At 34.3% G+C, this 26,717-nt stretch overlaps 1 protein-coding gene and 2 long non-coding RNA genes across 9 annotated transcripts in view; 2 read left to right on the top strand and 1 right to left on the bottom strand.

The window, feature by feature from the left end:
* LOC141378508 (uncharacterized) overlaps positions 1-26,717 on the bottom strand; it is an 842,893-nt gene that overhangs the window by 792,872 nt on the left and 23,304 nt on the right. The window lies entirely within an intron of this gene.
* On the top strand, positions 613-23,346 carry znf513b (zinc finger protein 513b). 7 transcript variants are annotated; one of them, XR_015512912.1, is made up of 6 exons: positions 613-1,249; positions 13,205-13,333; positions 15,973-16,653; positions 19,358-20,276; positions 20,336-20,434; positions 20,487-23,346. XR_015512912.1 is itself a non-coding variant. In XM_087290030.1 (4 exons), exons 1-4 carry the CDS (start codon positions 1,210-1,212, stop codon positions 20,134-20,136), a joined length of 1,629 nt encoding a protein of 542 aa, XP_087146156.1. In that variant the 5' UTR covers positions 613-1,209; the 3' UTR covers positions 20,137-23,346. The 7 variants fall into 7 exon arrangements, 1 of the variants encoding a protein (XP_087146156.1); XR_015512913.1 differs by having other exon boundaries at positions 19,358-20,233; positions 20,290-20,434; XR_015512910.1 differs by lacking the exon at positions 20,336-20,434 and having other exon boundaries at positions 19,358-20,335; positions 20,447-23,346.
* LOC147839895 (uncharacterized) lies at positions 7,494-12,006 on the top strand. Its single transcript, XR_015513066.1, has 2 exons — positions 7,494-10,756; positions 10,912-12,006. It is a non-coding gene; the product is annotated as an uncharacterized LOC147839895 (long non-coding RNA).

Raw genomic sequence — 26,717 nt, forward strand, 5'->3', positions numbered from 1 at the left:
ATATTAAAAATGTATAATATAAATATATATATATATATATATAACGGTTGTGAATGCATAATGCGCTAATCAATGGTATGAAAAACACATCCAACAGTCTGAAACTGGCAGATTTAGAGCACGATAGACATCTTAAGTGTTCACAAAACTTTTTTTTGTAAAATACTTGTTTATATCTGCATGTAGCCTAAAATATATATATATTAAACACATAGTTTGTATAGTTTGACCTACAGTCACTTCTAAAATAGTGAATAAAATACACTGAAAATGTATAAGTTTTATTAATAAATTAGATGTAATTGAAATCCATTTATAAATTTGATTCACTGAAGCTTGTATTACCAAACTACTACCCAAAAAAGTTGACGCCACCCCCAACTGTCAGTGTGTAATTCGCACATCGACGATATCGATGGTGAAACGATTGTGAATCCTCTCAATGCAGAATAACCTTGTAAATGTATATTAATTTAAGAGATAAAATTATTATTATTATTATTATTATTATTATTATTATTATTATTATTATTGAAAGAAATGAGCGCTGCAGCTCTCATAGTGTCCATTGGATGTCGCTGTTTCTCCGTTTCACACTGAACTCTTTCAATCACTTCCTGTGCTGCACATTCCCATAACAACAACTCCAGCAGCAATGAAACTTGTGGACTTTCACTTCTCCAGCTCACGGAGACACTTTAGCGGCACAGAAATCCACACAAACCAGTGATTTATCACGGAGAGAGGCTAATGTCCCCGCTGCTGCTTACAAACTTACAAACACTGGACTTTTATTGTAAGTTCTGCTTTTGAGGCTAGCCGTCATGCTAGTTAGCCTTCGATTGACAACAGGATGAACTCAAATTACACCTTAAATTAGCTAGCTTTTATTTAAGGCAGGTAAATAAGAGTCTCCAAGCTTCAGTTTGGCGATGTGGAGGTCACATATTTGTGAATGACCGCGTTTAATAGCTTTGTATGTGTGTAATATTTATAGTTTATTATTAGCTCGCGCTAACTCCAGTAGTAACAGTTGTTTGGACATGGTTTTTGGGGATATTTGTGATGAAGGGAGTCTGGCCGGGTGTTTACGAGTGATTTGAGGAACTCTTTGTTCACGGGAGGAAGATGAGGAAGAGGAAGATGATGGCGATGAAGATCAGCTCAACAGGGAACTGCTGATTATAAGGACACACAATCAGGACAAAAATGCCCAGGAGAAAACAGTCCAATCCTCAGCCTGTCAAGTGTAAGTTTTCAATTGATTTCACTTCTATTAACAGTTTAATGTCGTCTTTAACTCCATCGAGGTTTTTAAACTCCTCTTAAAAGCCTGTACATACTTTATAATATTGAAAATTATCTTCATATCATTATTGATATTTAGAAAGTAGTTCAATCCTCAGTCTGTCAGTCGTGTAAGGTTACATTCACATCTCATTTGATTTCACTTCTATTAACAGTTATAATGTTGTCTTTAACTTCACTTTTAGTTTAATTTACTGTGGGATAAAGCTTGTGACATGCTCCTTATATTGTTTACCATGTTACTATGAATATTCGCTCTGAAATCACATGTAACTATGACTTGAAAACCACATTAGCACTATTTATTTGACTGTGATAGTCATTAACTGCTAAAATGATTTCAGTATTCAGCAAATAATACTTCTCTGGAATTATATTATAAAGGAGAGAGCTGAATGTGTGAATATAAAACCAACTTTACCTCAATGATTGTGTTTATTTCTTTTAATAATAATCAACAAGAGCACTCAAACGGAGTGTTATTCTCTTATTTCAATCTATCATTACCTGAGGTTTTTATAACTCCTATTAAAAGCCTGCACATACTTTTTAATATTGAAAATTATCTCCATATCTTTATTAATGTTTAGAAAGTAGTTCAATCCTCAGTCTGTCAGTCAAGTGTAAGGTTACATTCACATCTCATTTAATTTCACTTTTATTAACAGGTTTAATGTTGTCTTTAACTTCATTTTAGTTTAATTTACTGTGGGATAAAGCTTGTGACATGCTCCCTATAATGTTTACCATGTTACTATGAATATTCTCTCTGAAATCACATGTAGCTATGCCTTAAAAAAACATTAGCACTATTTTTTGACTGATAGTCATTGGCTGCTAATATGATTTCAATATTCAGCAAATAATACTTCTCTGAAATTATATTAAGAAGAAAGTCTGAATATGTGAATATAAACCCGACTTTGTGTCAATGATTGTGTTTATTTCTTTTAATAACAGTCAACTGGAGCATACAAACGAAGTGTTATTGTCATATTTCAATCTATCATTATCTGAGGTTTTTAAAACTCCTCTTAAAAGCTTGTACATATTTTCTAATATTATAAGTCATCTCCGAACCTTTATTAATATTTAGAAAGTAGTTCAATCCACAGTCTGTCAGTCAAGTGTAAGTTTACATTCACATCTCATTTGATTTCACTTTTATTAACAGGTTTAATGTTGTCTTTAACTTAATTTTAGTTTACTTACTGTGGGATAAAGCTTGTGACATGCTCCCTATATTGTTTACCATGGTACTATAAATATTCGCTCTGAAATCACATATAACTGTGACTTGAAAACAACATTAGCACTGTTTATTTGACTGTGATATTCATTGTTTGTTAATATGATTTCAATATTCAGCAAATAATGCTTCTCTGGAATTATATATTAAGAAGAAAGTCTGAATGTGTGAATGTAAAACCGACTTTGTGTCAATGATTGTGTTTATTTCTTTTAATAATAATCAACAAGAGCATACAAACGGAGTGTTATTCTCGTATTTCAACCTATCATTATCTGAGGTTTTAAAACTCCTCTAAAATGCTTCTACATATTTTCTATTATAAGTCATCCCTGTATCTTTATTAATATGTAGGAAGTAGTTCAATTCTCAGCCTGTCAATCAATTTTTAAGGTTACATTCACATCTCACTTGATTTCACTTCTATTAAGTGTTATAATGTTGTCTTTAACTTCATTTTAGTTTAATTTACTCTGGGATTAAGCTTGTGCCATGCTCTTTACATTGTTTACCATGTTACTATAAATATCCGCTCTGAATTCACATGTAACTATAACTTGAAAACCACAATAGCACTATTAATTTGACTGTCATAGTCATTAACTGCTAAAATGATTTCAGTATTTAGCAAATAATACTTCTCTGGAATTATATTATAAAAGAGAAAGTCTGAATGTGTGAATATAAAACCAACTTTACCTCAATGTTTGTGTTTATTTCTTTTGGCAATACCCAACAACAGCATAAAAAGGGGGTGTTATTCTCATATTTCAATCTATCATTACCTGAGGTTTTTAAAACTCCTCTTAAAAGCTTGTACATATTTTCTAATATTATAAGTCATCTCCGAATCTTTATTGATATTTAGAAAGTAGTTCCATCCACAGTCTGTCAGTCAAGTGTAAGTTTACATTCACATCTCATTTGATTTCACTTTTACAGGTTTAATGTTGTCTTTAACTTCATTTTAGTTTATTTACTGTGGGATAAAGCTTGTGACATGTCCCCTAACATTATATTGTTTACCATGGTAATGAATATTCGCTCTGAAATAACATGTAGCTATGCCTTGAAACAACATTAGCACTATTTTTTGACTGTGATAGTCATTGGCTGCTAATATGATTTCAGAATTCAGCAAATAATACTTCTCTGGAATTATATTATAAAGGAGAGAGCTGAATGTGTGGATATAAAACCAACTTTACCTCAATGTTTGTGTTTATTTCTTTTAATAATAATCAACAAGAGCATTCAAACAAAGTGTTATTCTCTTATTTCAATCTATCATTACCTGAGGTTTTTATAACTCCTATTAAAAGCCTGCACATACTTTTTAATATTAAAAATGATCTCCATATCTTTATTAATGTTTAGAAAGTAGTTCAATCCTCAGTCTGTCAGTCAAGTGTAAGGTTACATTCACATCTCATTTAATTTCACTTTTATTAACAGGTTTAATGTTGTCTTTAACTTCATTTTAGTTTATTTACTATGGGATAAAGCTTGTGACATGCTCCCTATAATGTTTACCATGTTACTATGAATATTCTCTCTGAAATCACATGTAGCTATGCCTTTAAATCAACATTAGCACTATTTTTTGACTGTGATAGTCATTGGCTGCTAATATGATTTCAGTATTCAGCAAATAATACTTCTCTGAAATTATATCAAGAAGAAAGTCTGAATGTGTGAATATAAAACCAACTTTGTGTCAATGATTGTGTTTATTTCTTTTAATAACAGTCAACAGGAGCATACAAACGAAGTGTTATTCTCGTATTTCAACCTATCATTATCTGAGGTTTTTAAAACTCCTCTTAAAAGCTTGTACATATTTTCTAATATTATAAGTCATCTCCGAATCTTTATTAATATTTAGAAAGTAGTTCAATCCACAGCCTGTCAGTCAAGTGTAAGTTTACATTCACATCTCATTTGATTTCACTTTTATTAACAGATTTAATGTTGTCTTTAACTTCATTTTAGTTTATTTACTGTGGGATAAAGCTTGTGACATGTCCCCTAATATTATATTGTTTACCATGGTAATGAATATTCGCTCTGAAATAACATGTAGCTATGACTTAAATCAACATTAGCACTATTTTTTGACTGTAATAGTCATTGGCTGCTAATATGATTTCAGAATTCAGCAAATAATAATTCTCTGGAATTATATTATAAAGGAGAGAGCTGAATGTGTGGATATAAAACCAACTTTACCTCAATGATTGTGTTTATTTCTTTTAATAATAATCAACAAGAGCACTCAAACGAAGTGTTATTCTCTTATTTCAATCTATCATTACCTGAGGTTTTTATAACTCCTATTAAAAGCCTGCACATACTTTTTAATATTGAAAATGATCTCCATATCTTTATTAATGTTTAGAAAGTAGTTCAATCCTCAGTCTGTCAGTCAAGTGTAAGGTTACATTCACATCTCATTTAATTTCACTTTTATTAACAGGTTTAATGTTGTCTTTAACTTCATTTTAGTTTCTTTACTGTGGGATAAAGCTTGTGACATGCTCCCTATAATGTTTACCATGTTACTATGAATATTCTCTCTGAAATCACATGTAGCTATGCCTTAAAAAAACATTAGCACTATTTTTTGACTGTGATAGTCATTGGCTGCTATGATTTCAATATTCAGCTAATAATACTTCTCTGAAATTATATTAAGAAGAAAGTCTGAATGTGTGAATATAAAACCGACTTTGTGTCAATGATTGTGTTTATTTCTTTTAATAACAGTCAACAAGAGCATATAAACGAAGTGTTATTGTCGTATTTCAATCTATCATTATCTGAGGTTTTTAAAACTCCTCTTAAAAGCTTGTACATATTCTCTAATATTATAAGTCATCTCCGAATCTTTATTAATATTTATAAAATAGTTCAATTCTCAGGCTGTCAGTCAAGCGTAAGTTTACATTCACATCTCACTTGATTTCACTTCAATTAACAGGTTAAATGTTGTCTTTAACTTCATTTTAGTTTAATTTGCTGTGAAGAAAAAGCATGATTGTGTTTATTTCTTTTCAGTAATCATTAAGAGCGTACAAATGGAGTGTAATTCTCAAAGTTCAATCTTTCTCTCATTATCTAATGTATTGAGGTAAAGTTAGTTTTGTATTGCGGACATTTGTTCGGTGACAACTTGTGACATGCTTCCTATATTGTTTACTATGGTACTTTGAATATTCGGTCTGAAATCACATGCAAGTATGACTTCAAAACAACATTAGCACTACTTCGTTGACTGTAAACACTGATGTACTTTTAGTCATTGACTGATAATATGATTTCACTAGGGATGAGCAATATGAACAAAATAATCATATTGCAATTTTATGAAAGAATATTGCGATTGCGATTTTTGCTATTTTTTTTTCTTTTTTCAAACAAGCTACATATGTACATTTTAAATGTATTCAGTGCACAAGTAGTTTATAATAAAACATTTGACAATGAAGTAACATAGTAAGTATAATAAACAAAACTGTAGTAAAATTGTCTTTAAAACAGACAACATAAAATAAATGCGGTGATAGACACTTGTTGCTCTTCACAAAGTCCCCATGATGCTAAAGCTTCTTTTAAACTTTTAGATGTATTTTCTCCAGTGTGATCTTCTGAGAAGAATGCTGTTTGCCAACATCGACTTTTCATTCCAAAGTTGTCATTAATATAGTGGACCGTTACACTCATGTACAGCTCCATTGTGGAAAATGGCGTAGCAGCAGCAATGGTAACTGGTCAGCAACATTATGGAATCAGTCTGCCTAAAGAATGCTCCATATTCACAGCTGAAGCCCGCGCTTTACTTTTAGCATTGGAGTATATAGAAAATGCCCAACAAAAGAAATCTATCGTTTTTACAGACTCTAAATCATGGCTCCAAGTTATGGAATCTTCAAAGAATGATTATCCTTTGATTGATAATATTTTAACTAAAGTTCACCAACTACAAAATCAGTTTTATCACATCATTTTCTGCTGGGTTCCAGGACATGTCGGACTTTCAGGCAATGAGGGAGCTGATGCAGCTGCTAAAGATGCTTTGAAGCAAGTAGTGAACAAATGCCAAATCCCTCCGTCAGAGATGAAACCTTTTATAAACGCTTACATTTTAAACAAGTGGCAAAAGGAATGGGATGCATTAGAAAACAATAAATTACATGAAATCCAACCTGAAATTTCACACAGAGTTTTAAGACATTTTAGCAATCGATTTGATCAAGTAGTTTTTACCAGATGTCGTATTGGGCATACGAGAATAACACATACTCCAAGGTAAAAACCCCACGCTGTGTTTGTGTTGCAAAACTCCTCTTACTATAAAACACATTTTACTGGACTGTCTTGCTTTTAATGATTCCAGAAGACTTTTTTTATGAAATGAACTCTTTTAAGTGAAACCAGAAAAGATTTTAGAATGTTTATCATGTATTAACGCAAAAAATCTTATTTGATTTATGTTTTATTTTGTTTGTTGATTTTTAAATTGTAATTTATTGTTGAAAGATTCCTGTCATGAAAATAGCCTCGGTTGCTGATATGGCATTAAATAAAAAATACTTTACATTACATTACATTACAGCTCCATTGTTCTGCTGGACCACATATCTGTGGTCGTGGCAAAGATTTCAGTAAACCTGCTTGAGCTCGTGTTCAACGCCCGCCTTACATTTCTCAAACATTTCGGTAATAGCAAATCGTGTGAAATGAGTGCAAGAAGGCAGCCGGCATCTTTTGTCAAGTGTTTGTATTAGTCTTTGGAAGCAGTCTTTACTGACGATGTGCGCAGGCATCATATCTTTGCATATATGATTGCATCTGTTGTGCCGTTTTGACCGTTTCTCATAAGACATGGGACTTGCAAATGCTTGAATAATGGATACTTCAGTTCTTCAGTCTGTTTGGGCTGGCTTTGATGTGTGCTTTTGTTTGTTGTGATGGACTTTGTTGACATGCATTGATCATGCAAATTTTTTTTTATGATGCTGTTTTTTTCCCGGACTTGTCCTCTATTTGGGACCTCAAAATGAATTCAGCCAAGATTTCTAAATCGCCTAGCATTTCCCGGATTCTGCTTTCGTTTTCTTTAGCGGAGTGCACATGAGTTAGCAGTTCTGTCTCTATTTACATTGTCTACTTTTCCCTTGTGGGCAGTAGGGTGAAGTCTGTGCAATATATTATGCATATAAAATGAGTTTTGAAAAATAAAATTATTCTTAAAAGTCACATTATTTTATGTGCTGTGGAGAAAAGGTGTTGTTCTATCCATCTACTGCAAGTATATTTGTTACAGATAATATATGCAATATATATTATTATAAATTTAATAAGGTTTGGGAACATTAATACACCCATAATCTTCTTATAATACAAATACAGATTTAATAGATCTGATCATGTAAATGTTTGCACTAACCATACTGCACATTTTTATTAATTTAACAAAAACTTATATCTGCTCCCCTGTGTGAAAGATATTTTTCAGCTCGAAACTGGATCAAAAATTCATCAAGAAGCTGTGTGTGAAATTGAAACTTTAGACACCTTTTAGACAACCTTTAGCAGTTGGTCAATTAACAATATATATATTTTTCTTATGTTCCTGCTCTCAGCTGTTTCTACTATTTGCTAATGGTAAAAATAAATAACTGAAGTGACCTTTAATTAGTATTTTGCACTTTAAAAAATATGTTTTTGTTAATTCAATTAAGATAATTTTCAAGGTCGGCAACACTGCTTAAAATATTCTGAGAATGCCTTTAAAAAGGTATTGAAATTACCTTTAAGATTCCTGCATATAACTGTGCTGAAATAAAGCAAACATTTTTTCCAGAAGAAAAAATATTATAGGAAATACTGTCAAAAATTCCTTGCTCTGTTAAACACCATTTGGGAAATATTGAAATGCTATTTTTTTATTTGTTTTGTTGTCCTTTCCTTTTGCTGTCTCTGTTAAGACAACCATGCATGTTTTTTTTAGTCAGTCTTAAGCTTTTCTTTAAGTTTTAAAGGAAAGACTTTTGACTAAATGATCAAGCAGAAGCTGTAGTTTTGTATTGAGTTATGTGTTTGTAAGCTCGGTTCTATCTCAGTGAAAACAGATTGACTTCCTCCTCTTCTGTCGTCATTATTTCCTCACTGTGCTTCCTCTGGACAGTCTCTTGTTCCTGCTGTGGGTTCGGGTCGCCTCATCCCTGACTCGCTCCCTGCTTTATCTGCCGCCTCCTCCTCCTATTCCTTCCTCCTCCATTCATTCCGATCATAACCTTTATTTCAGCTTCCAGGGCTCATGTAGCTGTTAGGGCTGCATGAAATTGGAAAAAAAAAATTTGACATTGCAATGTTTTGTTTTTCTGCGATTATATACAGCGCTCAACATAAATGAGCTCACCACATTTTGAAAATGAATATTTTTATCCATTTCTTGGTGAATATTGGTCACATATATTGGTGCATTTAAATATATATTGGTGCATTTTAATAAATAATTAAATTTATATTGGTGCAAGAACTTTTTTTGATTTATTAAACGGACATATTTATTAAAATAATATTGTAGTCACTGAACGTCTTTAGAAATAAAAGAAGATAATGCATTTAAATTATAGGTGGGCATAGATCATTTTTTTCAGAATTAATCTAGATTAAAATGGCTCTTTTGAATTCTGTTGATGAGTTCAGAATATGTGTGCTACCCAAATAGTAAGTCTTTGAGAACGGGTTTCTCAAGCCAGGTGGCGCATTAGACCATTGGCTCATCTCCTGTTTCTAAAATGCACCACAAACTGCTTGAGAAACTGTTCTACTATGATAATTGGGGATGAAAATAAATGATGTTCAATAAGATGTACTTTTGTTTTTTAACTGTTAAACTGTAAACCTATATAAGCTCCAAACAGGGATTTTTTTATTTTTATTTATTTATTTTGATCACTTTAATCCGACTAAATTCATAACTGAACTAAACAGAAATGGAATTAAGACATGTGGAGTATTCAGATGTTAGTGGCATTATTAAAGTAAACATCAGATTCAAACAAGTACTGCCATGGAGGACTTTTCACTATATTTTCTGACAAGATCCACACACGCAACTGTCCTTAAAAGACTGAACACACACGCACTCATCGGAAAATTCTGAATTTTTTTCTTTCCATTTGCCGTGCGTCACGAAATTCCATAACACTCTCGCCAGTTCTTACTCCTTATTTGCGTCTAATACCACAGTTGTTCACGACACCTTGAATGAAATGGTCATGAGTTAAAGTGAAACTGGCAAACTGCAGTTAAGGTCAGGCATCCTGCTGATTTGATTCAGAAGGGCACTTTTTTGTCAGATGGCTAACCGGTAAGGTATACATCCGCGCTAAAATAGCTAGGTGAAAGTCACCATAGCTTGCGTAGAATAGAGCCAGCTCCCAACCCAACTTTGAGAATAGATTAACGCCGATATTTATTTATTTTTTTCGCGCGATAAGTCTCACATTAACACAGCACGTTTACACCGATAACGACCCACCACTAATTTAAATTCTAGCAAAATATTAAAAAGAATTACAAACTACAAAATGTCAATAAAAAATTGTTTCTCTTGCATTTTGCTCTTTTCAATGTTTTATTTATATTTTCTATAACATAAATTTGAGTGTACTATCATACATTATTTTGTCAGATTAGCTCCAGATTTGGCTCTAGTACTGACTAATTCAATGTATATGCACAAATATAATTTTGTGAAGCTTGCTATAGAAAACATGAATTTGATTTGTGAGGGTTGTACATATATATGCTGAGCACTGTATATTGTGATATAAATACAGTTTTAGCGAATGACTTAATGGCCCGTTTCCTCTAGTATGTTAGTGGTAGTGGCCGTGATGTACAACTGAAAGTTTCAGGCGACGTCATTTTCGCTGGTGGAAATGTCTACAGTAAAGCCGTATGCTAGTTCACATATCATATGAGAAGCACTTCTCACAAAACAGATGCTTTATACACAACCACTGTATAAATGTTCATTACTAAGTTTTCTATGAACATGATTTGATTATAGCTGCAGATAAATAATAGTGCAAAATAGCCTACTGTAACGTCTGTAATTATAAAAAAATAAATAAATAAATGCAACATATATGAACACATACAGCCCCTTACAGTTTCCGATATGTTATCAATTACAAAACAAACTACACACAGCATACATTTAGTCCTTATTTGGCTTCAAAAACAACACGCAACGTCAGTGCAAACCTCTCATCTGTATCTTTAATCTTCAGCAGCACATACAACCTCTTGTTCGAAAGTAATTCCGTCATTTCAAGATCATAATATTCCAAAAGCTGATGATATAGATCAGGGGTCACCAATCTCGGTCCTGAAGGGCCGGTTTCCTGCAGATTTTAGCTCTAACCCTAATCAAACACACCTGAACAAGCTAATCAAGGTCTTACTAGGAATACTTGAAACATCCAGGCAGGTGTGTTGGAGGCAAGCTGGAGCTAAACCCTGCAGGGACACCGGCCCTCCAGGACCGAGATGGGTGACCCCTGATATAGATAAACATGGCAATTTGATCAACTTTTCGGTTGCTGAAAAAATAATTTGATCCTTAGTTTTTTTTTTTCGACTTCTCCTTTTTCTCGTTTTTTTCACACTTCACTCTCGTGTTTGTCCATTTCTGAAAGGTTCGGATGTCAGAAGCACTTCAGTAATCTTGTGCATATTATTATCATCAGTTCAAGAAGTTCGTTATTTCTAATATAGACGCGCGGTAAGCGCAAGTGAGACAGTAAAACCGCTTGCGCTTTAGATGGCCTTGTAAACAATTATAGGGCACAGAGTAGATCCTGTTTTTCCTTTTGGCTTTGTGGCTATTCATCAAGATGATTTGTCTAAGTTTGTGTCGACCATAGCTCATTATTATATGTATATAATATTACGGTGTAATGTCTCTGCTGTGTATTTAAAAATGGCGGTACTCTTTTATCGTGCTTTTGAAAGGATACCCAAAAAGTAGTATGGTACGGTTTGCTTTTAAGTAGCTTTTGACAGTGGAAACGGCCATGAAAGCATACCGAATCGTACCAGATTGTACCACTGAATAGCTCAATTTGGATAGAATTACTAATTTTATATTGATTGGGATGATTTTTTTTGCACCAATATTCTGCATAAATCAAAGTTTTCTGGAGAGTCTAATTGTAACAGGTACAGAAATTAATTAATCAAATGCAATAAAATAACAGCATTTATAGAGATTAACAGGTAATCTTTGATAAAACTACAAATGTTATAAGATCTTATACACAGTTTAAATGCACTTGAAATTAGGGCTGCAACTAACGATTATTTTAGTAATCGATTAGTTTGTCGATAATCTTTTTCAATCTTTGAATCAGATAAAAAAAAAAAGAAAAGCATTCATTTCCAACCATTTATCCAAAAATGCTTATCCCTGAGCTGTTATAATAATAATAATAATAATAGTTTTTATTTCATTATTAATATTAAGTAGTTTTGTCCTGTTTTCAATCCAAATATCTAAGTATTTTTAAATACAGATGCATACTAGACACATGAAATAGCATAAGAATTAGTCTTGTTTTCTGGAAAAAAAACACCTCAAACTTAAGTGATTCTTTGCTGAAAACAAGTTAAATTATTTGCGAATTGGCTAAGAAAAAAATATTATAATGAGATATAATCTCAAACAGAAGTTTTACCAGTTCACATAAACGTGTAAGTGATCGTGATCTATAACATGAGATGGTCGTCGCCATGTTTACTTACGGCCATGGGATTGTCTCAATCATAAAAGTAGAACACGTAAAATTCAGCATGTAAATTCACCAGTTACTCCCCAAATACATGCAAGTGGCTGGTGAACTTAGAGAAGAGTAAATTCAACTTTATAGTTGCTTTCACTATGTGTATCTGAAATCCACATCGGCAAATTATATTTGAATGAATTGTTAGACTTCCTTGTGTTTTACAAACTCTAAATGTTTTGTTTTACCAGTACTTGTGTGTATTTACATGTCTAAAACATAAGTTAGGCATTAGGCGGTTAGAACGCTGCATAATTGTGATAATATGTCTTTCTCAGCAGGGTTAAGTTGGTTTTGTATTTGAAAAAAAGAAGCATTTTTCCAACTGTCCCTTTACTGAGAGCTCTGCTCAGCGCAAGCTCTCTCTGGCTCAGCGCCAGACCCCGCTTTGATTTTTTTCAGTTGCAGCTCTAAAGATAAACAAGCTAACGCCAAATTGTCATGCTTGTCAAGCTGGATAACGAGTAAAACATCAGCACCAGAGACTTTAAGTTCCTCACTTCAAAACTTGAAAATGTGGCCTTATTATAGACATTTTCAATATGGGGATGTCATTGGTCCATGAATGTTTCCTGCTTGTTATCAAACTATTTCAGAACTGTAACAAGAGGCAATTCAATCATAACTGAATGTTAAAACCGCTATTATAACAATATTTATCAATATATTGCTCATTTTAGATTCTCAAAAGCTATAGAAATTAAAAATGTAATACAGTAAATATGAGTTGTTCCAGCATGGTGAATAAACTGTATTGTACAAGCTGTGATGTGCTGTTTGTGTGCAGTGGGAGCTGAAGATGGAGTGGCTGCTGGTAATCAGGAAAGCCTGGTGCTGGAGAGCGACTTCCTCCTCGGACAGGAACTGGGCTTTGGAGAAAATGACTACAGAATTGTTGGCTTTGAAAGGGATTCGGGTCAGTGACGGAATATGAATTACTTTTAGACGACTTCAAGTTTTAAGCATTTTGTTTTTTACTGTTCCAAACCTGTGCCAATGGTACAAGTCTAAGTGTAAAAGTAATGTTATTCAATTTTTTAATTAATTAATTAGCTTCAAAAATTCCTTCAAATATTACATTATGTAATATTTTATTACATTATATTATTGTGCAATATTATTATTCACTGAAGTATTATAAAATTAGTTGTAGTAATAATTTTATTATTATTAATTATAAAAAATTGTTTTACTGTCGCTGCCACAGATCCAAAATGCCAACCAGGCCCTCATCGATGTAATAATTCATCCAGCATTATTTGCTACTATTCCATACTAGGCATTAACTCTTATTGTAGTGTTTTGTTTTTTTTGTTTTTTTTTTGGTAAATTATCTTTTATTAAATAAATTATTGGTAATTTTATGTAAAGGTAAAAATATAATAATAAATAATATTCATGTTATATTATATAATTGTTTTATTTATTACATCATTTTGTTGTTGTTTTCACTGACCCAAAAAGCCACCCTTAAGGCCTTTATTCAGTGATATAATAATATTTCTTATTGTTATTATTATTTATATTTTTGAAATATCATTATAATAATTTATTTTTATTATATTATCAATAATAAGTTGTAGTAATTTAATATTATTATTATTATTATTACATGGTTTCTGCTACATTCATTCTTCCGTGGCGGGGCGCCGCACCAAAATTCATCCCGCCACGGCTACATTACAGCTTCTTATTCAAAATATTCGATCATTTTTTAAGTAGCGGGTTAAAATCAAAAACGTATTAAACGGTAAGTGAATTATAACAGCGCAAACTTTTCTGTGACCATCAAGTTCTATACAGTATGAATGTGAAAAGTATGAATGGAATTCGGATGTACTACATCCGCCATTTTGACATAGTCACGTGACGTACCTGCGTAATTTGCGTCGCTTTACTCCCATTCATGAATTCGCTCGCGGGGCATTATGGGATAGCGCAGCATGCATGGGATGCGCACTCCAGAATCTCGCCGGAAGTAGTAAGTCATCCGGGTACTTCTTGCATACTGTTTTTCGAATTCTATGAATTTGGACATACTACTCTGCTTACATACTGATTTTAGCGTACTATATAGTATGGAAGTATGCGGTTTTGGACGCAACCACAGAGTCTTTGACCGTAACATAAAGTAACGAGAGCAGTGTAATATAGATGAAGGAATTTTGTTGATTGGAAAATAATGACGTTTTTATTGCATCTGTTTTACCTACAGACTCTGACTTTTAATGCAAAAAAAAAACCTTGCTTAACCTATCAACAATAGCAGCAATTGGAAAGCCGCTACAATTATTATTAATAATAATAATAATAATAAATATTTTTCTGCTGTAAAAATGCCAAATCCAAAATGCCAACCAGTGCCTTATCTATGTAATAATTGACTCTGAATAATTTAGCTAAACTATTCCATACAAAGCATTTGCTATTATTGTAGAAGTTTTGTTATTTTTTGGTAAATTATTAATTATTAAATTCAATTAATTATTGGTATGATTAGGTTAAATTTTATATATATATATATATATATATATATATATATATATATATATATATATATATATATATATATATATATGAATAATATACATTATATTCTTTTATCTTATATTTATTAGAAAATTATATTGCTTTACCCAAAAAGACACTCTTAAAGCCTTTCTTTATTAATATAATAATATTATTTATTACTGTTGATATTATTCATATACTTTTTGATATAATTATAATAATTTATTTTTTATATATAATAATAATAATAATATAACAATTGCTATTTTAATTAGTTGTAGTACAAATAATAATTTTGCAAAAAGTCTGCAGATTTATGCGGAATGATTATCATAACTAAAAACTTAATATATGAAATAAAAAATATATACATTTTAAACTTTGAATGTTTACTATGCAAATCCAATTAGACCCACTTATTTGGTCAACACAGCAAATCTCTCATATAATATATCTACTAGAAGACAGAAAATATTACTTCACAAACTGTATTGTAAATAAATCATGAATGCTTTACTGTATTATTTATCTATTATTTATACTCTATTATATCACAATAATATTAGAGAAATCAATTTAAAAACTGAATAAATATAACATAATATAAAGTTACACACATTTACACAAGTAAATACTCAATGATGGCTAAAAATGAGCGTAAATCTGCGGATTTTTGCGCATACAGATTCCGTGTGTCTGCAATTTATTTATTATTTATTTATCATTGATTGATTGATTTGATTTATTTATATTTATATATTTTATATTTTATATTTTTAAGCAGTAAAAAATAAATTACATTTTTTTAACTAATAATAATAGTTTTAAAAAAATAAAAGTGTTTGGTTATCTTTATGTTATCTTAGTTTTATTCATATAAATACCCTTTTTTCTTTCTTTTTTCTTTCAATGCTATGATTGTGGTAATGGAGGGGTAACGTACTGCTTTAAATTGCAAATGAAAAAGCTCAATAAATAAATATTAACTGCGAAAAAACAAAACAAATACTGCATAACCAATCATCTCTTGTGATGTCCTGTTAGACTCTGTGGCGGCTGATATGGGCATGCCGGTGTACGGTTTCAGTGATGAAGACTGCTCCAGCTACAACCGTCTCGGTATCGAGAGTGACTTCGAGGACCCTCGAGACACCGAGAGCGAGCGTGAAGAAATGGCTCCCGAAGCTGCGTTTGCACCCTATCTGTCCTGCAGACAGTGCGGCCAGCTGCTGGGTGACCCTTTGAGTGGCCTCTACTGCCTTCAATGTGGAGAAACTGACCGGCAGGACCGATCCCTGGAGCCCACTCATCCAGCAGACAACACACTAGAAAACCTAAACCACAGCAGATCTGATGGAAACACGTCTAAAACGTTCTCCTGCAAGCTGTGCAGTTTCAGCTCGCGCTACTCCAATCACTTGAAGCGGCACATGAAGACACACAACGGTGAGAAACCGTACCAGTGTCCGCACTGTGTGTACGCGTCGGCGCAGCTGGTGAATCTGCAGAGGCACGTGCGCACACACACCGGAGAGAAGCCGTACAAATGCCAGTTCTGCACTTTCGCATGCAATTCTCTGGGAAACCTGAAGAGGCACCAGCGCATGCACACGCAGGAGAAAGAGCTCAGCTGCGCACACTGCGACTTCAGAGCCAGCAACAGCCACTCTCTAAAGAAACACACCAAGAGCCATAAGGAGGACAAAACTACTGCCTTAACGGAAGGTAACTGATGCATCTCATAGCATAGCAATTTCCTGTATTTCCTCATCGACCTGGTTGTGGGATTGCTCAGATGACATGTCAAACAGACACGGGTGCTCCTGCCAGTTTTACACTAGTTTCTCCTCCTTTTCTTGGGTCCAAATAGACCAAAAAGATGCCCTTTTAACTTTGCCCCCAACCCTTCCGCTGGCCTGCAGATACCCACACTAGTGGATGCTGCTCTCTGATTGGCTGTAGGTAATCACCGATGTTATTTTCAATCAGAACACATTTCACACGGCATGATTTGAATCAGCTCCAGATATCTACCATGACAAAAATCTCACAGGTGTGGGCGACTCAATGTTGATTCTGTCAGATCACGTCTTTGATTGTTCATATTGTTTGATTGTCACGTTATGTGAACGAGCATCGATTTGCTGGTGATTTCAAGCACTTGTAGGAGATTTTTCAAAACCTGTTGGCGAGTCAAGATTGAGGCTAAAATCATGCAGTCTTCAAACTCGGCATTAATTTTGCTTAGATTAATATTTGCTGCTAGGAAAAATTCTATTCGTTCACTTCATCAAAACTGGTGGAACACTGATTTGTTTTGGATTATTTCTTTTGGAGTTTTACCGATATATAATTTAATTCTCTTGGTCAAATAGTGACATTGTAACAACCATACCAAACATTTTATTGGAAAATTTTTTTTTATATACATTTATTTGCTCAACTCTACACACAATACCCCATAATGACAATGTGAAACAAGATTATTTTTATTGCAAATGTATTCAAAATTAAAAAAAAAAACTGAAAAATCGCATGTACATCAGTATTCACAGCCTTTGGTAAATACTTTGTTGATGCACCTTTGGCAGCAATTACAGCCTTAAGTCTTTTTGAATATGATCCACAAGCTTGACACACCTGTCTTTGGGAATTTTTTTCCCATTCCTCTTTGCAATACCTCTCAAGCACTATCAGGTTGGATGGGATGCGGCAGTGTACAGCCATTTTCAGATCTCATTTTCAGATCCCTCCAGAGATGTTCAATAGGATGTAGGTCTGGGCTTTGGCTGGGCCACTTAAGGACATTCACCGATTCGTAAAGCCACTCCATTGATATTTTGGTGGTGTGCTTTGTGTCATTGTCCTGCTGGAAGATGTACCGTCGCCGCAGTCTGAGGTCAAGAGCACTCTAAAGCAGGTCTTCTTTCAGGATGTCTCTGAACATTGGTGCATTCATCTTTTCCTCTATCCTGACAAGTTTTTCAGTTTTTGCTGCTGAAAAACATCCCCACAGCATGATGCTGCCACCACCATGCTTCACTATAGAGAGGGTATTAGCCTGGTGATGAGCGGTGCCTGGTTTTCTCCAAACGCAACGCCTGGCATTCACTCCAAAGAGTTTAATTTTAGTCTCATCAGAGCAGAGAATTTTGTTTTTTTTGGTCTGAGAGTCTTTCAGTTGCCTTTTGGCAAATTCCAGGCGGGGAGTGTCTTCAGTATGTGCACTTTATCATACAGGCCTGATTGGTGGATTGCTGCACAGATGGTTGTTCTTCTGTAAGGTTCTCCTCTCTCCACACAATTACGCTGGAGCTCAGACAGAGTCATGGTGGTTCCAAACATCTTCCACTTATGGATGATGGAGGCCACTGTGCTCATTGGAACATTCAGAGCAGCCGACATTTTTCTCTAAAACTTCCCCAGCCTTGTGCCTCGAGACAATCCTGTCTCTGAGGTCTGCCGGCAATTCCTTTGTCTTCATGCTTGGTTTGTGTTTTGACATGCACTGTCAACCCTGGGACCTTATATAGACAGGTGTACGCCTTTTCAAATCATGTCTAATCAACTGAATTGACCACAGGTGAACTGGAAACAGAATGTACCTGAGCTCAATTTAGAGATTCTCAGCAAACGCTGTAAATACTTGCGCACGTGATTTTTCAGGTGTTTTATTTTTCATAAATTTTTAACTATTTCAAAAAACCTTTTTTTCACATTGACATTATGGGGTATTGTGTATAGAATGAAAAAAAATATTAAGGACTTTAATCCATTTTGGAATCAGACGTTAACAAAAAAATGTGGAAAAAGTGAAGCGCTATGAATACTTTCCCTGACGCACTGTAGATAGATAGATAGATAGATAGATAGATAGATAGATAGATAGATAGATAGATAGATAGATAGATAGATAGATAGATAGATAGATAGATAGATAGATAGATAGATAGATAGATAGATAGATAGATAGATATACAGATGGATGGATAGATAGATAGATAGATAGATAGATAGATAGATAGATAGATAGATAGATAGATAGATAGATAGATAGATAGATAGATAGATAGATAGATAGATAGATAGATAGATAGATAGATAGATAGATAGATAGATAGATAGGTGGATAGGTAGATAGGTAGATAGGTAGGTAGATTGATACGGTAGATAGATATACATACTTTTATATTTGCATGCATACACACAAACATGTATAGACACACACATTTATTTATTTTTTGCTGTTGTAAATACCCACTGCTTGCATCTGATTCTTTACACATTTTGCACTTTATGCTGCAAACCAAAAGAGGAAGCACAGCACATTGTATAGGGAAGTAGAAGTGATGAAGTTCCTAAAACGGTATTCTCCATAAAGAGGAAGATTAATTGTGTGTGTGTGTGTGTGTGTGTGTGTGTGTTTCAGAATCTGTGGTGTCGGACCTCACTCTGCACATCAGCAGCGACCCAGACTTCCTCCAAAACTACGATCATCATCATAATCATCATCTTCCTTCCCATCTTCCTCCTCCAGCCCTGCTGCACAACGAGGGTTTGTCTGGAGAGTCTGACCCTCTGCCTGAGCTGCTGTTCCCCTTCAGCTGCCGCGTGTGTGGAGCCGTGCTGGACGACGAGGAGGCCACGGCGCCGCAGATCTGCAGCAAATGCACACTAGACATGCTCTCCAAAAGCTCCCCGGACAAAGACGATAAGCTGTTTCCATGCACATCATGTCCGTTCGTCACGCAGTATCCCAACCATCTCGCTCGCCACATGAAGACGCACAGCGGAGAAAAGCCCTACAAGTGTCCGCAGTGCAGCTATGCGTCCGCGCACTTCGACAACCTTAAACGGCACCACCGCGTGCACACCGGCGAAAAGCCTTACAAGTGCCGTGTGTGCGATTACGCCTGCGGAAACCTGGCCAATCTGAAGCGGCACGAGCGCATCCATTCGGGCTCCAAGCCGTTCCAGTGCAGCGTGTGCAGTTACAGCTGCAACCAGAGCATGAACCTGAAGCGACACATGCTGCGGCACACCGGAGAAAAACCCTTTAAATGCCAGCACTGCGGGTACACCACCGGCCACTGGGACAACTACAAACGACACCAGAAGAAACACGGACACGCCGGCGGCGAAGGCTGGATTAAGATGCAGCTGCCCGAGAAAGAGGACGACGAGGAGGAGGAGGAGGGAGAGATGTAGGAGAGCTGAACGCAGATTTTGCATCGATTGTGAGATTTTCATATGCATTGCAATTCTTTAGTGAATCCATTTAGAGAATAATTTTTAGCAGCAGATGGTGCTCTAGGCTAGTTTTGAACATCAGACACTTTCTAGGCTAGGTTTAAACAACAGATGGTGCTCTAGGCTAGTTTTGAACATCAGACACTTTCTAGGCTAGGTTTAAACAACAGATGGTGCTCTAGGCTAGTTTTGAACATCAGAGGGCGCTTTAGGCTAGTTTTGAACAGTAGACGGCACTCTGGGCTAATTTTGAAATGCTCTAGGCTAGATTTGAACAGCAGACTGCATTCTAGGCTAGTTTTTAACAGCAGACGGTGCTCTAGGCTAGTTTTAACCAGCAGAGGGCGCTCTAGGCTAGATTTGAACAACAGAGGGCACCCTAGGTTAGTTTTGAATAACAGACGGCGCTGTAGGCTAGTTTTGAACAGCAGATGGTGCTCTAGGATAGTTTTAACAGATGACTGCTCTAGACTAGTGTTTAACAGCAGATGGCGCTCTAGGCTAGTTTTTAACATGCAGACGTCGCTCTAGGCTAGTTTTTACTAGCAGATGGCGATCTAGGCTAGTTTTTTTACCAGCAGACGGCGCTCTAGGCTAGGTTTGAACAGCAGATGGTGGTCTAGGCTAGTTTTGAACAGCAGACGGCGCTCTAGGCTAGTTTTTACCAGCAGATGATGTTTTAGGCTAGTTTTGAACAGCAGATGGTGCTCTAGGCTAGATTTGAACAGCAGACTGCATTCTAGGCTAGTTTTTAACAGCAGACGGTGCTCTAGGCTAGGTTGGAACAGCAGATGGTGGTCTAGGCTAGTTTTGAACAGCAGATGGTGCTGTAGGTTAGTTTTTATCAGCAGATGTTGCTCTAGGCTAGTTTTTAACAGCAGACAGCGCTCTAGGCTAGTTTTTAACAGCAGTTGATGTTTTAGGCTAGTTTTGAACAGCAGATGGTGCTCTAGGCTAGATTTGAACAGCAGACTGCATTCTAGGCTAGTTTTTAACAGCAGACGGTGCTCTAGGCTAGTTTTTAACAGCAGATGGTGTTTTAGGCTAGTTTTTAACAGCAGACGGTGCTCTAGGCTAGTTTTTAACCGCAAACGTTGCTCTGTGCTAGTTTTTACCAGCAGACGGTGCTCTAGGGTAGTTTCTAACAGCAAACGTTGCTCTAGGGTAGTTTCTAACAGCAGACGGTGCCCTAGGCTAGTTGTAAACAACAGATGGTGTTCTAGGCTAGTTTTTTTGACAGCAGTCAGCGCTCTAGGCTAGTTTTTAACAACAGACAGAGCTCTAGGCTAGTTTTTAACAACAGACAGAGCTCTAGGCTAGTTTTTATTAGCAGAGCAAATGGCACTCTACGCTAGTTTTTAACAGTAGATGGCGCTCTAGGGTACTTTTGAACAGCAGAGGATGCTCTAGACTAGTTATTAAAAACTAGCCTAGAGCGCCATCTACTGCAGTAAAAACTAGCCTAGAGCGCCATTTACTGCTCTAAAAATTAGACTAGAGCCCTGTCTCCTGTTAAAAAACTAGCATGGAGCGCCCTCTCCTGTTAAGAACTAGCCTAGAGCGCAATCTGCTGTTTAAAAAACTAGCTTAGAGTGCTATCTTCTGTTAAAAATTTAACTCCGTATTGATTCAAAAGAGAATAGTAACGCATTTTGAACATCTCACAATCATTGCATAATGGATTTTCACTGCTCGTTATGTCTAGCTCCAGTGGCCTTAATATTATTATTATCATTATCATAGGAGTCCATTTATGATGATGGGGCTGTTTTTTGTCCATATGGAGATTGATTGTATTTTGTAGTTTAACTGTGTGGAGCAGCTGATTATAATCACAGAATCACAGTCCAAATGTCATTCAAGAGCATCTTCTCAAACTGATCGAGCACATTTATGCAGCGCTGTAGGTGAATCTCACAAAAAATACATCCAGGTTATCTTTCACTTCAATATTTAAAGAAGAAGACAGGATTATTTGTTTGGTAGGGATATTAAGGGTTTCTTTTTACTTTGGGAATTGTGAATAATTTGGTATTTGGCTCATTTGCAGTAATTATTATATTTTATAAAGGTTAATTTAATTAGTATATATTTAAAGTCAGCGCAGCAAATACAGACGATTAAAAAGTGTAAACAAATATATACAATAATAAGAATTATGTAGTTTTTTTTGCATTAAAGTATAAAAAATGTTGGCTTTACAGTAGATTTTTTCATAACACAATCATTTCTTTTTATTGCCATGCATTAATTTTAATGTAATTTTATTTTATTGCTATATAATACATTTTTTTTCTTGTGATTTACAACAATTTTTTCCGTTATGATGAGATCATAGTAAGAAAGCATTTTTGCTTTACATTAATATTTGTTTTGCATTACAGTACTAATAATAAGCGTGAAGGCCATAAAATGATTGCTTTCAATGCAACATATAAGACTTAATCTTCCTTCTTTTAAATTAATAATAAAATGTGTATTTTTTTTGTGAGATTCAAAGCTGGTCTGTCGTGAGTTTAGCTGATTTGCTGACAGTAGGAGCAGCAGAGAGTCTCCTGAAGGTTGTTTTCCTCCATCTGATGAGGGTTTGCTGACACTGATGACGTCCGGCTGCTACTGTATGTACTCCTATATGCACACACACACTAAAAAAAAATGATTCATTGGGTTTACTTTTTTATTTAAGGTAAGTGCTTTGCTAATTATTTATATGGGCTGATTTGAAGCTAATTAAGTTGAACTTACTAAATTCAATTTGATTTGTTTACATTTATCCCATATTTATACACATTTATACCACTTACCTTAAAGGAATTTGTTAAATACAATGGATAATTTTTTTCAGTGCAGACAGTGATGTTGCCTTGCTCCTCCCTTTCTCCTCCCCATGTACTGTATCTGATCTCCTGGTGCCACTGCTCAATGCTGCACTGAACGGGGCTCTTTGGCCTCCTGCACACTCTTCAGTTTTACAGGGCATTACAGGGAAAAAAATTGTCACATTCACACCCAAAATGAGCATTAAGGGAAAGTTTTGCATGAAGAATATGACGTTGTTTTTTTGCATGGTGGCTTTATCTGCAATTCTCATTACTTAAAATGATTTTTTTTAAATGGGAAAATGTATTAACTTATTTGTGAAATAAATAGCAGTTATTTTTACTACAATATTAGGAATGTTTTTTTTTTTTTTAGACTACAATAGTTAGGTTTTTTTTTTTTTTGCATTGCAATAATTTTCCACCCATTTTTTTGCTTTTAATTAGCATTAAATATAATGTTTAATAATAATATTTCAATATTTTTTTGGACAACGAGTGCAAAATCGTTGGTTATGATTCTCATTAAATGAGGAAATGTATTTAGTCCATCTTACATTACACAATAAGTTTATCACAATATTAATAATTTTATAGATTACAATAGTTATTTTTTTGCATTGCAATATTTTTCCCCTCTTATTTGCATTTCATTAAAGCAGTCTAGCTTTTTATTACGTTAAGAAGCATTATTAATTACAATTCTCATTAAGGCAATTTTTAATATAAATTGGGAAATTCGTATTTATTTTGTAAACAAATAGCAGTGATTAATGTGGTATAAATTATACAATAAAAGTTTATCACAATATTAAGAATGTTTATAGATTATAACAGTTTTGGGGGTAATGCATTACAAGTAAAGCAAGTTATGTAATAATATTAATTTTCGAAGTAACGAGTAAAAGTAACGAGAGGCCGCTGCTCTGCACAGTTTAGTTCCAACCCTAATTAAACACACCTGCTCAAACTAATTGAGTTCCTTCAGGCTTGTTTGAAACCTACAGGTAAGCATGTTCAAACAGGGTTATAACTAAACTGTGCAGGGCTTGGCCCTCCAGGAACTGGCTTTGACACCTGTGGAGTAGAGTAACGCATTACTTTTCAAAATTAACTTATAACATTTGAGTTACTTTTTAAAAATTGTAGTGCGAGTTACTTTTTAGTTTAATTAATTTGCTGAATTAAAATGAACGTAGTCACGTTGAATCCGGCATGCAAGGAGAGAATGCAGGAACAGACAGAAATGATGAGCCTTCCATTTCTGCGATGGAAATATTCTCTTTTTATTTGAACACATTGAGGAAAAGAGGATTATCTGAATGGACTGTGACTTCTTAATAAGACAAAAAGTGCAAAAGTAGCTAACGCATTGCTTTAAACTTTCATTTATCTGTATACGGCATGCACAGCTCTGGGGTCGGGAAGTTCTCAGAAGATAAAATTATCCTACATTCATTTTTTATGCGTTTTTTTTTTTTTTTTTTTAAGGTAAATGAAGGTTATTCAGTGCATTGTTAGTTGCAGAGCTCCTCTATTTAAAAAAAGAAGAAAAATAAACCCCTGCAAGTCCAAACTTCAGGCCGGTCAGAAAAAATAACTGCAAACTAACTGTAGCAGCGTTCCATTGCCACTATTGTTGGTAGAGTGAGAGTCCGTAGGCAAAATAGATGCAAATAAAAAACTTTCCTTCATCTATAATGCACACTTCTCTGTTACCTTAAGTTTTGTTACGTTATGGTCAAAAACTTTGTTCTTCCTACCAACGGTCTCTTCCTCAATGTGGTGAAGCCACAGTTATGTACTCTCGTACTGACAGCTTGTAGCCAATCGCCAATATGCAATGTATGGCTCCTACAGTAACATAATGCATGACTTGCCTTAAAAAGTAACTAAGTAACACAACTAGTTACTTTTTGGGTAGTAAAATATTGTAATGCATTACTTTCTAAAGTAAATTTCCCCAACACTGGAATAAAATAGTTATGTTTTTTGCATTACAATGTATTGTTTGCATTTTTTTATCACAATGAGTGCAAAAACATTGGTTACAATTCTCATTATTGTAATTTTATAAAATTGGGAATATTTTATTTATTTTTGAATTAAATAGCAGTCATTAATGTACTATACATTATGCTCTGTTTATTACAATCTTAAGAATGTTTATTGATTACAATAGTTAGTTGTTTTTTTTTTGCTTTGCAATTAAATTTCCCTCCTTTGTTGCATTTTTTTAATAAAATCAAGCTTTTTTGGGATAAGAAGCGAGTACAAAACATTACTGATTACAATTCTCATTAATGTCATTTAAAACAAATGTAAAGATTAAATTTATTTGGGAAGAAAAAAATTGTAGTCATTAATGCAAGTATACATTATACTATCAATTTCCTTTGATTACAATCTTGAGAATCTATAGATTGCAATAATTCAGTTGTTTTGCTTTGATTTACTGTTTTTGCACTGCATTGCACTAAAACGTTTTTAAAAATATTATTAAGATTTGTTTTGTTCATAACAGTAAGTACAAAAACATTGGTTACAATTCTCATTACTCGGATTATTACATTGGAATAATAACATTTATTTGGGAAATAAATTGTAGTCATTAATGCAGTGTAATTTATGATAATCATTTACACTCAATACAATCTTAAGAATGTTTGTAATTATATTTTAGGCATTGCATCTTTACTTTTTTATGCATTCCACTAAAAAATGCAGCATTTTTGTTTATTTATTAAATATATATATATATATATATATATATATATATATATATATATATATATATATATATATATATATATATATATATAAAATAAAAATATTATTTGTTACAATTCTCGTTAATGTCACGTTAAAAACTTGCAAACTATGTTAACTGTAAATATTACAGTAGTACCTATGGAACTATCCATTTGTTTATTACTATATTTCATCATTCATTCATTCATTTTCTTGTCGGCTTAGTCCCTTTATTGATCCGGGGTTGCCACAGCGGAATGAACCACCAACTTATCCAGCATGTTTTACGCAGTGGATGCCCTTCCAGCTGGAACCCATTTGTGGGAAATATCCATACACACTCATACACTACGGACAATTTAACCTACCCAATACACTTGTATCGCATGTCTTTGAACTGTGGGGGAAACCGGAGCACCCGGTGGAAACCCATGCGAACGCGGGGAGAACTTGCAAACTCCACACACAAACGCCAACTGACCCAGCCGAGGCTCAAACCAGTGACCTCCTTGCTGTGAGGCGACAGCACTACCTACTGCGCCACTTTTTTCTTTCTATTAAATGAGGCTAAAAATAATGTCACCATGCAAAAAAAATTCTTTATGCATGTTGTCTTTAATTTTGGGGTGAAAATGACCTAGATATGATTTCGTGAGTGTCATAATTGAGTTTGCGTGTCTTTATAATATCTCCTTTATTTTATTTCAACGTGTGATGCCTACTGTGAACATTTCTCTTAGGAAAAGTAATCAGTGAAATCTGCAAAAACTTTATTTTCTCGCTCATTTAAGTGAGAGAGGTCCTAATTTGCTATTTAAAAAGAAAATTGCATTACTTTTCCATGTGCAGACCAGAAATGGGAACCACATGTTGATCTCTATATAAACGCAGGCGGTGATTTATCAATAATCACATTAATTTAAAGGAAAAAAAAAGGTTTAGTACACAGTCACTTTGCTATGAATTGGT

Source organism: Danio rerio, chromosome 17, assembly GCF_052040795.2.
Source record: "Danio rerio strain M-AB ecotype USA chromosome 17, GRCz13ab, whole genome shotgun sequence".
NCBI classification, from domain to species: Eukaryota; Metazoa; Chordata; class Actinopteri; order Cypriniformes; family Danionidae; genus Danio; species Danio rerio.